Source organism: Ahaetulla prasina, chromosome 12, assembly GCF_028640845.1.
Source record: "Ahaetulla prasina isolate Xishuangbanna chromosome 12, ASM2864084v1, whole genome shotgun sequence".
Lineage (NCBI taxonomy): Eukaryota > Metazoa > Chordata > Lepidosauria > Squamata > Colubridae > Ahaetulla > Ahaetulla prasina.
In genome coordinates, this window is record NC_080550.1 from 23540150 (window position 1) to 23555313 (window position 15164).

Sequence of the window (15164 nt, forward strand, 5' to 3'; positions counted from 1 at the left end):
TTTTTTGCTGGGCTGCCGGCACTCCTAATTAAAGGAATCTTTGAGTTCACTTCAGAGGGTTTGTCATGTTTGGGAGAGCTGGGTCAGAACAGTGGCAGGTTGACACACCCATACCTGAAGTCCTTATGAACAGAACACTGACATCAACATCCCCTAAACTCCACTGAAGATGTTACCTAGCCTGGTAAGGAAAAGTTTGGAAACCAACCCACAAGTTCAGAGAACGAACCTTCACCCTCTTATTATCTGTATTAAGTTGTGGATGGTTCTCCTCCATAGGTGGACAGTTCTCATACTGTTTGTCAGAAGCTCACAGCCAACATGGCTGACAGCTCCAACTCCATCCGCAGCATGATGGTTCGAGCTGAAGATTCCCGCCTCATGGGAGACTGGTGAGTAAGTAACACTGATTGATCAAAACACTGATTAATAGAACACTGATTGATCAGTGAGTATTGTGGGTGAAGGAAAGTAGGGTAGACTGTATCGGTTGGAAACATGCAGAAGAGGTCTTCATCGTGAAATGACTAGATGGCTAGAATCATAATGATGATGATCAAAGCAAAACTGCTACTTGAGTAAAACAAAAGGGGGACTGGAAGCCAAACTTCAGATGCACTATGGCCGTCATGGTGAACCTATGGTGAACCTGTGGCACACATGCCACAGGTGGCACACATAGCCATATCAGTGGGCATACAAGCTCAGCTCTGGCACGCGTCGGCGAACTGATTTTCGGGCCTTCTGGGCCCACTAGAAGGCAGGCTGTTTCCTGCCTCCGGAGGGCCTGGGTGGTGGTGGGGAAGGCCTGTTTTTCTCTCTCACCTGGCTCCAGAGCCTCTGTATGAGTCTGGGGAGGGTGAAAAGGGCCTTCCCCACCTCCTCGGAGGCCCCCAGGAGGCTAGAAACTGCCGTTTTCGCCCTCCCCAGACTCAGAGACGCTCTGGAGCCAAGGTGAGAGAAAAACGGGCCTACTGGGCCATTGTGCCAGGAGTGGGATGGGGGCAGGCCACATAAAATTATGAGTGTGGGCACGCATGCAACACACACACACACACACACCTCCTGGCACGCGATGGCGAAAAGGTTAGCCATCATTGCACTATGGGGAAAACCTCCTGGATGGAATTGCACTGGGACAGATACATGACACCTGGCATTTCTTGCTTAGTGATGGCCTCATTTGGCCAGTTTGCAGTTACCACAGTGATGAAAAACTAAATTTAGGATCAATCCTTGCATTTACAACCTTTGCAGGTCTGTACAGGTAGTCCTAACATACAACAGTTCATTTAGTGACCGTTCAAAGTTACAATGGCACTGAAAAAATGGAACTTATGACTGTTTTTCAGTTACCACCTTTGCAGCATCCCTGTGATCATGTGATCAAAATTCAGATGCTTGGCAACTGTCTCATATTTATGAGCGCTGCTGTGTCCCAAGGTCATGTGATCCCCTTTTATGACTTTCTTATAAGCAGAGCCAATGGGGAAGCCAGATTCACTTAACAACGGAGGCAAGAAAAGTCGTAAAACGAGGCAAAGCCCACTTAACAAATGCCCCACTTAGCAACAGAGATTTTGGGCTCAATTGTGGACGTTTCTTGAGGACTACCTGTACATTTTTCAAGATGAAAGAAATTCCTGATCGAGGATGCTGTTGCAGACTGGCAGTTAGGTGCACATAATTTTCACTGCACGAATCAAGAAGAGGGCCGTGAAAATATTTACAGACCCCTCGCATCCTGGACATAAACTGTTTCAACTCCTACCCTCAAAACGATGCTATAGAGCACTGCACACCAGAACAACTAGACACAAGAACAGTTTTTTCCCGAAGGCCATCACTCTGCTAAACAAATAATTCCCTCAACACTGTCAGACTATTTACTGAATCTGCACTACTATTAATCGTTTCATAGTTCCCATCACCAATCTCTTTCCACTTATGACTGTATGACTATAACTTTGTTGCTGGCAATCCTTATGATTTATATTGATATATTGATCATCAATTGTGTTGTAAATGTTGTACCTTGATGAACGTATCTTTTCTTTTATGTACACTGAGAGCATATGCACCAAGACAAATTCCTTGTGTGTCCAATCACACTTGGCCAATAAAAAATTCTATTCTATTCTATTCTATAATTACATCTCACTTTGACAGCTATCCATTCTGGACTAGTTATTGAAAACTTCGCTAAATGTTGGAAAGGAAGTCACGAATACAGCATTGGCACTAACAAAAGTTTGAGGAAAGCTTGCCTTGGATTCATCGCATCTCAAATCCCAACAACTTAAATAGCTTTCAACGTTATTTGCTTATACTCTTAATTTTTGTTTACCTTTGCAGGAAAAACATGAAGAAACGGTATAATGAACTGTATGACCTCAACAAGGATTTATTGTCTCAGTACAAGATTCGCTGCATCAATCACTCAGAGCTTTTAAATAATCTCAAAGGAATAAATCAGGCCATCCAACGAGCAGGAAATCTCCGAGGTAGGTTCTGAGGGAGGATTATTTCTCATTTACATGTCATGTCACTTGAAAAGAAGCTCGGAAAAGAAAAAGTATGCTTAAGTGAATTTTAACCTGGAAAGAAATGGGCGTGAATTGAGAAGGCTCAATTCTTGAGTTTCTGGAGGCGTTCAGCTAAACGCAGGGAAATCTTTAAGTTGGATAAAAAAAATACAGTCTTGCTGACATTTATACCTTTGGCTGGAGGATTCAAGGGGAGCTAGGCCTGCATTTGAACTTGAGGAAAACTTTCCTTGTGATCCAGTTCTCAAATAAAGCTGTGTAGTTGTTTGGAGAGCTGTGCTTACATGCTTACGTTTAACCATAAGCAGAGGTACCAATGAAAGAGAACATTTGTAGCTCACTCTGAAGTCCTTGGTGCTCTCTGAGTTTGGCTGATCCCCTGTAGACATTTCATGATCCAGTTGGGTAACCTCTTCAGTGCCCCATCAGTGCATTGATGATGTGGCCCAGTTGGGTAATAAAACATTATCAAGCAAACCACAACCTCAGAAAGTACCAAGGACTCTACAGATTACTATATTCCAACAGAAGAGAACTTGTAGCTCAGGGTTGAAGCATGGAGTCCTTTGTGCTCTCTTGAGCTTGGTTGTTTTTTTGCAGACGTTTCATAGGTAACATCATCAGTGCTAGAAGAGAGGGGTGATTGCAGAGGGGAGGAGGAAGGGGATGACTGTGGGGTCCTTGGTGCTCTGAGCTTGGTTCTTGTCTTGCAGATGTTTCATTACCAAACTAGGTAGCATCATCAGTGCACTGCAGGAAAACAACCAAGATCAGAGAACACCAAAGAGCTCATGGGAGGAGGTACTTCCTGGGTTATTGAAATGTAACGGGGGACTGAAGATGCAATGTCAGTTCAGATTATTTATAACTGAAGTGGGGGGGGGGGAGTGGAGGCCAACCTGAAAGCCATTGATGAAACCATTGCTTTGCTTTTGCAAAGAGTTACACAAACATGCATTTGGGAATATTCCAAAAAATAATATTTTGGAAAGCATGAGCTTTTCTCCTAAGGCACAATAACCCTCTAGGAAAATCACAAACTATCACTGGTAGGAAATGGGCTTTTTTAAAAGTAGCACTTGACAAGAGGCACTTTGGGGATTATGTCGTCAAGAAAGGCCTTAATTGGCATTCGTATTACATGCTACTAATTGTAATCTAGATTGTTTTTTTTGTCAACTGTAGCAAGTTTAAGATGTGTGAGCTTCAATGAGATTCTGAGAGTTGAAGCCCACACATCTTAAAGTTGCCAAGGTTGAGAAACACCTTTAACCATAGTACCAAGGCTGGTTAAGGGAATTCTGGAAGTTGAAATCCACACATCTTAAATTTGACAAACACTGGTCTAGATTACTTTGGCCCCGATAACAGCTCAGCAGAACTCAAGTCTTCTTACTCTGGCAGGAAATAAAAAGCAGTGCTCCCAAAGTGGCTAATATGGTTTGATCCACCCTTCCTTCAAAATTATTCAAATGGGAGGTCTATATACAGAAGAATCTTGTTTGCCTTTATGTGTTTCATTAGAACCTTAACGAAATGCACACACATTAGGAGAAGGTGCTGGGTTTTTTCTCCTTCACTTTAATCCCATCTGGAAGAGGACTGTCCCTTTTCTTTTTCCTCAAGGTTTCGTTTTGTATAAATTCCAGCCTCAGATCCCCAATTTGTTTTCCTCTCGCAGAGTTTCCAGAGAGCCCTTGAGTCTCCTCTGCTGGGCTAGGAGATGCTGGCACGTTGACTGCTAGCGTGCCTTTCCTACAGATTTAAAAACGGGCCACGGAGGGCCCATCCACCTTCTGAGGGAATTCAAAATAACATAAACAGTGAGCAGCAAGAATAGTTGTGTCCTGCACAGGCTGTCCCCTCTATGCCCTCAGCTAATTTGGGTTGGGGGGGGGACAGGGACGGGAAGAGAACACTTTCCCCCTCTGAACTGCAAAAGAGCTCATTTGCATTCTTGGAAAAGAACAGACTCCACTAACTCTTCCCCCCCCCTTTTTTTTTCTCTCCAGTTGGTAAACACAAAATGCAAGTGATTGCTGCTTGCCGGGATGCTATTAAGAACAACAGTGTTAATATGCTCATCAAAATCATGCGTCTGGGGACATCGTGCTCTTGATTGGAATGAAGACTGGAGGCGAAAACTAGCCAAGGGAGACAAGCAGAAAGATCTAGTGGCAGATAGATGGTAGATGCTGCTGTCAGATTAGTGCCCAGTGAAGCGCAGTATGAAGACTTTACTAGGCCTGAACGTTTGGCTGCCTGCGGTAGGGGAGAGAAGGCCAGGAATGTTGGTACTTTATAAATATCATGCTAAGCAGAGATGGGCAAGCTTTTATGGATGTTACAGACCAAATCTGGGAATTTCAGAAGCCAAAAACTGCCCTGGAGGCTGTTGATTAAAATAGCAATGTTTGATTCTTCAATAAAACTGACAGACCTCAGCCTACCTGTTTGATTTAGTTCATTTAGATCAGAGGTGCGTCCAGTCTTGGCCATTTTAAAACCTGTGGACTTCAATTCCCAGAATTCCCCAGCCAGCCATGCTCGGGAGTTGAAGTCCACAAGTTTTAAAATGGCTAAGGTTGGACATCTGTGAGCCAGACAAGAGGGAGAAACTGTACTCTAGCTTTGTAGGAAGCAAGAAAAGGAAAGTTTAAAGTAATGCCAAACCTTTTTTATTATTATAAATTAATGTGAGGTCTTGATTATGAATAAAGTTTGAAAAGGGTTACTGCCTTTTAAGCTGGTTGCAACTATTATAATTGAGTTAGGATTCTCCCTTTGGTACAGCTGACAGTAAGTAATCTGTCTAGGCTTACACATTTCAAAGACTGGCTTGATTTACGGTTTAACAACCTCCATGAATCCAACCAGTAGAGGCTTACTCAACAAACCATAACAATTTTCCACGATTATTAACCCAAGCTGCAAAATACCACATAATTAGACCAAATGGAAATACCCTTTTTCGGCTGTCTGTAAGAAGTGGTGAGTTTTGAAGAATACAGCGAATCTTGGCTTCTTCCAGGTTACTGGGTTGTGTTTTTCTGAGGCTGCATAAGGTAAAGGTTCCCCTTGCGCATATGTGCTAGTCATTCCTGACTCTAGGGGGCGGTGCTCATCTCCGTTTCAAAGCCGAAGAGCCAGCGCTGTCCGAAGACGTCTCCGTGGTCATGTGGCTGGCATGACTCAACGCCAAAGGCGCACGGAACACTGTTCTCTTCCCACCAAAGGTGGTCTCTATTTTTCTACATGCCTTTTTTACGTGCTTTCGAACTGCTAGGTTGGCAGAAGCTGGGACAAGTCATGGAAGCTCACCCCGTTATGCGGCACTAGGGATTCGAACCACTGAACTGGCGACCTTTTGATCGACAAGCTCAGCGTCTTAGCCACTGAGCCACCACGTCCCCTAAGACTGCTTAGGAGGAGCCATAACCAAAATCCTGACCTCAGTCCAAACAACATGGTATTTGCATTGCTAACATGTGGAAGCTTTGTGTCCGTCCCTCTCCCCCCAGCACTTCAGACCATGGTTAAATTTCCAAAAGGGCCCCAGAGAAAGGAGGGGTGCTTTGCAGGAGCATCAGAGTAAAAGCAGATTGCGCAACAGGATCTTTCTTTGTAAGAAAACCCCCCCCTGTCCTTTTGAGTATTTAACGAAGAGAAATGGCTTGCCTTCATTGGCTGGCACCATCTCTCATTCATAGTAAACAAAGGAGAAGTCCCAGAATTCTTTTGGATCAGGCGTCTGCTCCAAACTACGCCGATTAATGTACTTCACAAATTTCAGTGTCTCTCGATCTCTGTAAACTAAAGCCAAGCAATTGGCCTCTGGATTAACCATCAGCAGCTGGAGAAGAGAATAAAACAAGGACGGTTAAGTAAAACAACCTGTGTTTAATACCTCTAAGGAGCGTGCAGGAAAACCTTACTTTCATGAATGCACCTGTGCAGACACGTCCAAATGATAGGTTTCAATAAAAACCCTACTTCCTCTGCTAGAAACATTCTGGCCGCATGCACAGAATAGGATGTAACTAACTATAATTTCCCATAAAATAAACATTAAGGTAGCTTCACCGCAGCGTGGAAAACAGGATTCTCAGTGGCTACTCATTACGAGATGCTACATTCATTAGGTTCTTGTTCAAATTCACAGAGGCATCTTGAGCGGCTACTGTGGGAACAAAATGTCCCTCTATTCAGCCAGCTCCAGTCCTTTTGAAACTGCACAAGAAAGGCAAATTCTTTGCTTGAAACAATTAGGGAAATTGAAAGTAGAACTTGGCAGTAACATAACAGCATTAGCAAGGCTCTTACGATGGAGTTTTCTGTTCAGTTTTGTCAATGCACCTTAAAAAAAGATACCGGTTTTTTTAAAAAAAAGGGAGGATACCAAAGTGATTACTGGATTGAATCAGATCCCTTGGAGGGTGAAACAATTGGGGTACAGTATGTGATATGGGAATAAAGCAGAACAAGGGAAGAAATAATATAAATAAGAACGAGCATACAGGTAAAAAGTCTAGAGATTCTCAGCCATCCAGGTCATGGTTGTCCCAAAGGTGCTTTTTTCAGGGGGGGCAACTGGACTTTCTGTTTTTTTCTTTTGAAGACATTTCGCTTCTCATCCAAGAAGCTTCTTCAGCTCTGACAGGATAGCGGGGAATGGAAGGATTTCTATTTCTTGCAGACAGCTGCTCATTTCCATCCTCCAAACTCAAGGCCCGGGGGCTGGATCCGGCCCACAGGGTGCTTAGATCTGGCCCTGGAAACTGAAGGACTGGCCCATGATGGAAACTGAACTGGCGAGGGTTGCAGATGGCTTTCCCGAGCTCCATTTTAGCTGGCAGAGGGTTGCAGGTTGCAGGAGGCTGTTGCCAGCAAAAACAGAGCTTGGGAGTCCATTTTCGCTGGCAGAGCACTTGGGCCGCCATGCACCCCCGACACGAGTGATTTGAACTGGCCATGCGCACCCTGGTCTCACCCGAGGTCAAATACAACCCTGATGCAGCCCTCAATGAAATAGTTTCACATCCCTGTTTTAGAGGGTTGTTGAAGGATGCAAATGACCAGCTGTCTGCAAGGAATATAAATCCTCCCATTCTCCACTATCCTATCGTAACTGGAGAAGCTTCTTGGATGAGAAGCAAAACATCTTCAAAAGAAAAAACAAGAAAGTCCAGTTGCCTCTTGAAAAAGCACCTTTGGCACATACTTACAGGTAGCCCACAACTTACAATCATTCGTTTAGTGATTGGCATTCAAAAGTGGCATGGCTAGTCGACACAATTACAACCTTTGCAGCATTCCCAGAGTCACAGGATCAAAATTTGTGCACTTGGCAACCAGCATGTATTTTTTTTATAAAGGCTGCAGCATACCAGGGTCGTGTGATCACCATTTGGGATTTCCCCAGCCTGCTTCCCACAAGGTCAGCGGGAAGTGGATGCACTTAATGCATGAATCTCTTAACTTCAGTGATTCACTTAACAACCGTGAGAAAGAAAGAGGAACGATTGGGCACAGCTCACTGGTTTGCAAGGTAAATTCTGTTCCTATTTGTGGTTGAAAGTTGGGGACTACCTGTAGATTATTTACTGTATTTTTCGAAGTATAAGACGCACCTTTTTCCCCCCAAAAAAGAGGGTAAAAATCTCGGTACATACTCCGAATGTAGCCCTGCCCAGCTTCGCAAACGGAGGTTTCAGAGGCTGAAAAAAGCTCTGAACGGAGCTTAGAAACCCCCCCCCCCCAAAAGCCCCTTCAGAGGCTTTTTTTCTGAAGTTCTGTTTTGGAGGCTTTTCAGAGGCAGAAGAAATTTTTTTCTGAAATGGAGTTTCAGAGGCAGGGGAAAAAAGCCAAAAAAAGCAAGGCACAGAGCTCACAGCCAAGGAACCTGTTGCTAAAATTCACCTCTGGGAACAGCTGATTGGGGATATTCCGGGAGGCCAATCCACCTGCCAATCAGCCTTTTTCTTATTTTCCTCCCCAAAAACTAAGGTGTGTCTTATACTCCGGTGCGTCTTATACTCCGAAAAATACTGTAGATTCTTTTACCCTGCGCTCCAATTTTGCATCGTTTCCCTGATTCAACATAGTTCTGGGCCCCGAGATTCCTTTTATTATTTCACTGGCCCTTGCATGATGATGAGGAAACCCTGCTTTTCAAGTGGCATGCAGTGTTCTGTCACATGCAGGTAAAGCAGTTCACTAGAATTTTAAGAAGGAGCCATGAGCTACTTCCCAAGGCTGGACATCTAGAAAGGGAGGGATAAGAAGAGCTTATGGTAAATTTCAAAATGACCTGTGGGCTGAGCAAGTTCACCTGTGCCCCTGAAAATAGGGGGAAAAAAATACATTTACCTCTTCATCTTCACCTTTTGCAATGTATGAAGTGAAGCCTCCCGATTCGACGTCCCAATCTTAAAAGGAATGAGCATTACATTTTTAATTTTAAAGCAAGCAGCCATAAGCAAATCCATTTGGCCAAACACAATAGCAAGGTTTATTGCTTTTTGTTGATTTATGTGCCGCCCATCTCAGCTACAGGAGACTCTGGGCAGCTGAGCAACATTGGCACTAAGAAGATTTTAAAATTTGTTTTAAAGAGGAGGGTTGGCCAACTCAATTGGAAAAAAAATCTAGTGATGGCTTTGGATTGTGAAGAGGGGTATACAACATCTGCAAGGCTAAAAATATAAGCAATTTCCAGGGATGTCTGGAGATTCTCCGTCATCCAGGTCGTGGTTGTCCCACAGGTGCTTTTTCAAGAGGCAACTGGACTTTCTGGTTTTTCTTTGAAGAGGTTTCGTTTCTCATCCAAGAAGCTTCTTCCGCTCTGAGGAAGCTTAATGGATGAAGAAGCTTCTTGGATGAGAAGCGAAACCTCTTCAAAGAAAAACCAGAAAGTCCAGTTGCTTCTTGAAAAAGCACCTTTGGGACAGTTTCTAGGGAGAAATTATATTTTGTCATTTAGGCCTAAAGGATTTTTCTTCCGTTCTGTGGTTAACTCTGGATTATCTTCTTGCATTAATGGATGAAACAAGTGGCTGAAAATGAAGAGACTCCAAGCCGTGTCGGGTAACTTTGAAGATCAGTGAGCGGATAACCTGTTGCTTGAGAGCGGCTGAGTTTAATCCCTTTTGTGCTGCTTCAACAACAGTTCCCTCTCCCCTTGGCCTCCCTTGGCAGGAAACCCCCCCCCCCAGTTTCAGACAAGCTTAAAAATGAAACCAACCTTCACCCCCACAGAAGAGCAGCAGATCCAGGGCAAACTCTGCTCTTTGGGCATCGTGGATTAGTGTGTAACATCCTTTTCTCCAGCGTCTCAGTTCTCCAGCGCAAAGAGGGACCCCTGAGGGAGAAAAGACCAGATGTTCTCGGCTTTCAGGATGGCTACGTACCATTTTAAAGAACTGGGTGAGGGAGGGAGAAAAAGAACCTGTCCTTAGTCTATGGAGATTCTCAGTCATCCAGGTTATGATTGTCCCAAAGGTGCTTTTTCAAGAGGCAACCGGGCTTCCTGTTTTTTCTTTGAAGACGTTTTGCTTCTCACCCAAGAAGCTTCTTCAGCTCCGACTAGATACTGGGGAATGGAAGGATTTATTTTCCTTGCAAACAACTGGTCATTTGCATCCTTTTAAAGAGCCATTGAGGCCACCTGGAGGTTTATCTGTGTCCTCAGTGCAAATGTGAGTAGCGCAAATGGCTGTGGAGCCTTCTTGGCTGCAGGATGTTTTCTGCCCTGTGTCCCTTCCCTGTTGAAGACAGGCGCAGGCTGTTGGGGATGAGTCTGTATTGCCTGCATTTCAAACTGAAGCGCAAATGGTTCCTGTAGTCCACGTTTTTTCCCCCCTTGGAAATCCGTTCATACTCCTGCACCATTCAAAGGGAGCTCATCACCCTGTATTCATCATTTGAATGGACACAGGGCAGAAAACATCCTGAGGCCAAGAAGGCTCCACACCCATTTGCAATACTCTGGTGACCCCGAGGACACAGATAAACCCCCAGGTGTCCTCAAGGACCCTCTAAAAGGATGCAAATGACCAGCTGTCTGCAAGGAATATAAATCCTTCCATTCCCCACCATCCAGTCAGAGCTGAAGAAGCTTCTTGGATGAGAATTGAAACGTCTTCAAAGAAAGTTGCCTCCTGAAAAAGCACCTTTGCAACACCCTCTTCTTAGATTTCCCCAGAGTAAATTCTAATCCTCTGAGATTTCACATCGCTGGGATGGGCTCAGCAGCCTCCTTTCAGGCTGATACTAAAGCCAACAATTTTTCAGTATGGACAGGAAGAAGGTCATCATTAGACAAAAACCTTCTTAACGATGCTTCTCCGCTGTTAAGACACCCCCTGAAGAAAAGGCTATGGAGAAGTAGGAAGAACTGGTGTCCCCAAGATCTGTTAGGCTTTTGTTCAAATAGATTTGGGCACGGAAGTGGTTTGGCAATACTTCCTTCCTAGGGCTTAGACTGAATGACTGCCTTAAGTCACCCAGTTGGCTTTGTGCCTAAGGCAGGTCTAGAACTCCTAGTCTCCTGGTTTTCAACCTGATGCCTTCACCACTATATCAAACTTGCTCTTTTATAGATATTACAGAGCTAGAATCTTCAAGCCATTCATGGTGTGCAGATGGGTTGAGATTCATATTTGGCTTTTCATGGTAAAGGAAATAAGCACTTCGATGCAATCAGCTAAATTAGGCTACAGGGTATTCTTTCTATATCAGTTCTTGGATCTCCCTCCCTCACAATGGGTCTAGTGGTAGTCAGGCTGGAAGTTAGTCAGAAGATCTTGTAGGGAAATTCTTCACGACCTAGAATATTACACTAGTAAGAATTACTAGGGATAATGGATGGAAGCTGAACAAGGAGAGATTCAACCTGGAAATAAGGAGAAATTTTCTGACAGTGAGAGCGATCTTCAGAAGTTGTGGGAGCTTCATCACTGGAAGTTTTCAAGAGGCTGGACTGCCATCTGTCAGAAATGGTGTAGGGTCTCCTGGTTGGATGGGGTGGGGGGTTTGGACTAAATGACCTACAAGGTCCCTTCCAACTCTGTTAATCTGTTAAATAGATGTTTACTCCTGAGGGAGGGAGGGATGAAAAGGCCTCTGTTTCCACCTCAACTTATGTGGGGAGGAAGAGACCAAAAGAAACACAATTTGTACACATGAGGCCAATAAACAGCCACAGTGACGGGAGGACGAGAGACCTGACATTCTCTTTCTAATGGTAAACAGTGCTGATGTTGTGTCCTGGCAGGACAAACGAGTAACCAGGGAGAGTGGAATTCCACAACATTCTGAGAATAGGCCCATTTCGACATGCCCAGCTGCTCTCATTCAGAATCATTCTGGGCAGAATTAAATGGGACACTTGGCTGTTCTTTGGACTTGGCAGATTTCATAAAGGCTGCACAGATCCTCTTCAAATTCCATTCACCCAGGCACGAAAACAAAACAAAAAATGCATGGAAGAAAAAATGAAACTGCTCCCTACACCCTTCTGTGCTCCCGAGGAATTCTAGCAAATTTATTGTGGTAATAATTTAAAAAATCCATATTTGGTGGAAAAAAAGAAGCAGCTTATTTTAAGATTCTGCCCAATTTCTACCGATCAACCTAAAACCTTCATTCGGCTTAGAATCAAGAGTTTATAGTCGAATGGTAATATACTTATCTATAGGTAATATACCTGAAGTTTTCAAAATGCCCACATCAATAGGGAGCTGAAGGATGTAATAGATATGGATTCCTAAGCATTTTGGGCACATTGTGATTTGGGCTGTGCTGACAGACAAGGCTTGAGACTAGATCTGGAAAGCTCAATATACCGTTCTCTTGGCTGTCGTCATTATCGGAGATGTTCCCTGGTGCCTCTGTACAGTCTGTGTTGCCAGCTTCCTCTTGACCACTGGGTCCTTGTGAGCTTTCAGAAGACTCCCCTCCTCCTTCCTCTTCCTCCTCTGGGGCTAGAAAATGCAGTTTCAGGCCCGTGAAATTAGAAAGGAGCAAGAAGAAGGCCTCGGACCGGAAGAGCTCCAAACACTCTTTTAAAGTGGCCGGCAAGCTTTTCTCCTCTGCTTTCTCGTAATGCCTAAAAAGACAGTAAACTTCATTAATGAGGACTTTCCTGCAATTTTTTCCCCTTCAACATACTTCGCTGAAAGGCTCTGCTAACACAGCACAACTAATTCAGGTGGTCCTGGACTTATAACCACAATTGAGCCCAAAATTTCTGTTGCTAAGCGAGACAGCATTAGTAATAGCAATATCACTTTGACTTATATACCGCTTCACAATGCTTTCTAAGCGGTTTGCAGAGTCAGCTTATGGCCCCCAAACAATCTGGGTCCTCATTTTACCCACCTCGGAAGGATGGAAGGCTGAGTCAACCCTGAGCCTGGTGACATCTGAACTGCCAAATTGCAGGCAGCCAACAGTCAGCAGAAGCAGCCCGCAATACTGCACTCCAAGCTCTGCGCTGCCATGGCTCATTAAAGTGAGTTTCACTCCATTTCCCATTTTTCTTGCCTCTGTTGTTAAGTGAATCACATTAGTTACATGGCTGTTAAGTGAATCTGGCTTTCCCATTGACTTTGCTCATCAGAAGGTCACAAAAGGGGATCACATGACCCCGGGACTCTGCAACCGTCATAAATACATATCAGTTGCCAAGCATCTGAATTTTAATCACCTGACCGTGGGGATGCTACAACGGTCATAAATATGAAAACTGGTAATAAGTCACTTTTTTCGGTGCCATTGTAACTTCAAGTGGTCACTGAATGAATGGGTGTAAGTCAAGGACTACCTATATATATACAGGAAAGAGGGAAACATGCAGAAGGTCGTGTAAAACTGCATACTACATTTTGATTCCATCCTGGTTTCTTTTCACAACGGATCTTTAAAATCGAAATTGAATTAAGAGTTGTGATTGGATAGACAGGCAGGGACTGTAATCCAGAATGGCTCGCTCAGGCAAACAGGAAAGAGGGAAACATGCAGAAGGTCGCGTAAAACTGCATACTACATTTTGATTCCATCCTGGTTTCTTCTCGCAATGGATCTTTAAAATCGAAATTGAATTAAGAGTTGTGATTGGATAGACAGGCAGGGACTGTAATCCAGAATGGCTCGCTCAGGCAAACAGGAAAGAGGGAAACATGCAGAAGGTCGCGTAAAACTGCATACTACATTTTGATTCCATCCTGGTTTCTTCTCGCAACGGATCTTTAAAATCGAAATTGAACTAAGAGTTGTGATTGGATAGACAGGCAGGGACTGTAATCCAGAATGGCTCGCTCAGGCAAACAGGATTGCGTAGGATTTAAAATATGGGTGGGAAAAGCTGGAAAAAATAAAATCCTCGCCGACCACAAAAGATCAACCAAGGATGTTGAACTCTTAGGAAGTTCTGTTGTTTGGCATTTCATATCCTCATTTCCTTACTAGCATATAAAACAACCAGTCGGATTAACTGAAATTCTCAAGATGATCCAGTTTCATAAGAGATTCTCCCATTACGTTCACGGATATCTTTGAGCAAGAGCCAATTTCAGCTGGCACAGGTTGAGTGGCTGGAAAAGAACACAACTGTGAAACTGGGAGTGACATAGCCTGAAGCAGCCTTACCTTTTGTTGGGAGGCCCTCTACTGCTCCAGGTGAGTCCTTCCACCTTCAAAGCTTCGCAAACCAGCTGGTACTTGTCTCTCTAGGAACCAAGCAGAGGGAAAGCATACCTGAAGGAAGCTCTTGGAAGCAGGGAGTTTGGAAAAGCAGCTGATGGACGAGGATGATGGAATTAATTCCTTGATCAAATTTAAGTTAAGCGAGACCCCCCACCAAACATCCTTTCTTGCCAGTTGTTAAGTGAATTGTTGCAGTTATTAAATTTAGTAACACGGCTGTTAAGTGAATCTGGCTTCCCTGTTGATTCTGCTCACAAAAGGTCACAAAAGCGGATCACGTGGCCCCTGGACACTACAACCGTCACAAATATGAACCAGCTGCTAAGCACCTGAATTTTATTCACATGACCATGAAGATGTTGCACTGATTGTATGTGCCAAAAATCAGTCATAAGTCACTTTTTTCAGTGCCATTGTAACTTTGAATGGTCACTAACCAAACTGTTGTAAGTCAAGGACTATCTGTACTTGGTACCTCTCAATCTGCCATGTGAAGCTGAAAGAAATATGAGAATAGGGATCGTACCTGTTGCCTTATCATCTTGCACCCAAGAATGTGCTTGGCCTCACCTTGAGAAAGTCTTTCAGCAAGATCTCAGATCGATCTTCAAATTCTTCCTGGATCTGTGCTTGGGAATCCATGTCCAAATAAACTGGATTGATCCAATCATACAAGATTTCATGCTGGAAAAATGTGGAGGAACAGAAGACAAGGCCGAAATTTACACTATGGCACTGAAAATCAACTTGTCCCAAAGTAACCACCTTTGTTCTTCGCTGCTGTTATTTCCAGAAATTCTTGTATGTGCTTGTCACACATAGTCCAGTACAGCGTTTCTCAACTTAAGTCAACTTTAAGATGCGTGGACTTCAACTCCCAAATTCCCCAGCCAACCCAGGCATCTTAAAGTT

General features: G+C 43.9%; 2 protein-coding genes across 5 annotated transcripts in view; one reads left to right on the forward strand and one right to left on the reverse strand.

Moving 5' to 3' along the window:
- BBS2 (Bardet-Biedl syndrome 2) overlaps positions 1 to 4990 on the forward strand; it is a 44023-nt gene extending 39033 nt beyond the window's left edge. For both annotated transcript variants that reach the window (XM_058154835.1, XM_058154834.1), the window contains 3 exons: positions 280 to 392; positions 2356 to 2504; positions 4559 to 4990. In XM_058154835.1, coding sequence (XP_058010818.1) covers positions 280 to 392; positions 2356 to 2504; positions 4559 to 4665 — 369 coding nt within the window. In that variant the 3' untranslated portion in view covers positions 4666 to 4990. The remainder of the gene's footprint in view (positions 1 to 279; positions 393 to 2355; positions 2505 to 4558) is intronic.
- Positions 1 to 15164, reverse strand: part of OGFOD1 (2-oxoglutarate and iron dependent oxygenase domain containing 1) — a 29454-nt gene that overhangs the window by 5980 nt on the left and 8310 nt on the right. The window contains exons 8-13 of one of the 3 annotated variants that reach the window (XM_058154838.1): positions 14823 to 14936; positions 14196 to 14275; positions 12392 to 12654; positions 9790 to 9906; positions 8916 to 8974; positions 6225 to 6399 (exon numbers count right to left, since the gene is read on the reverse strand). In XM_058154838.1, the coding sequence (XP_058010821.1) occupies positions 6247 to 6399; positions 8916 to 8974; positions 9790 to 9906; positions 12392 to 12654; positions 14196 to 14275; positions 14823 to 14936 (786 nt within the window). In that variant the 3' untranslated portion in view covers positions 6225 to 6246. Of the gene's footprint in view, positions 1 to 5208; positions 6400 to 8915; positions 8975 to 9789; positions 9907 to 12391; positions 12655 to 14195; positions 14276 to 14822; positions 14937 to 15164 lie in introns of those variants that run through there. The other 2 variants (XM_058154836.1, XM_058154839.1) reach the window with 2 other exon arrangements.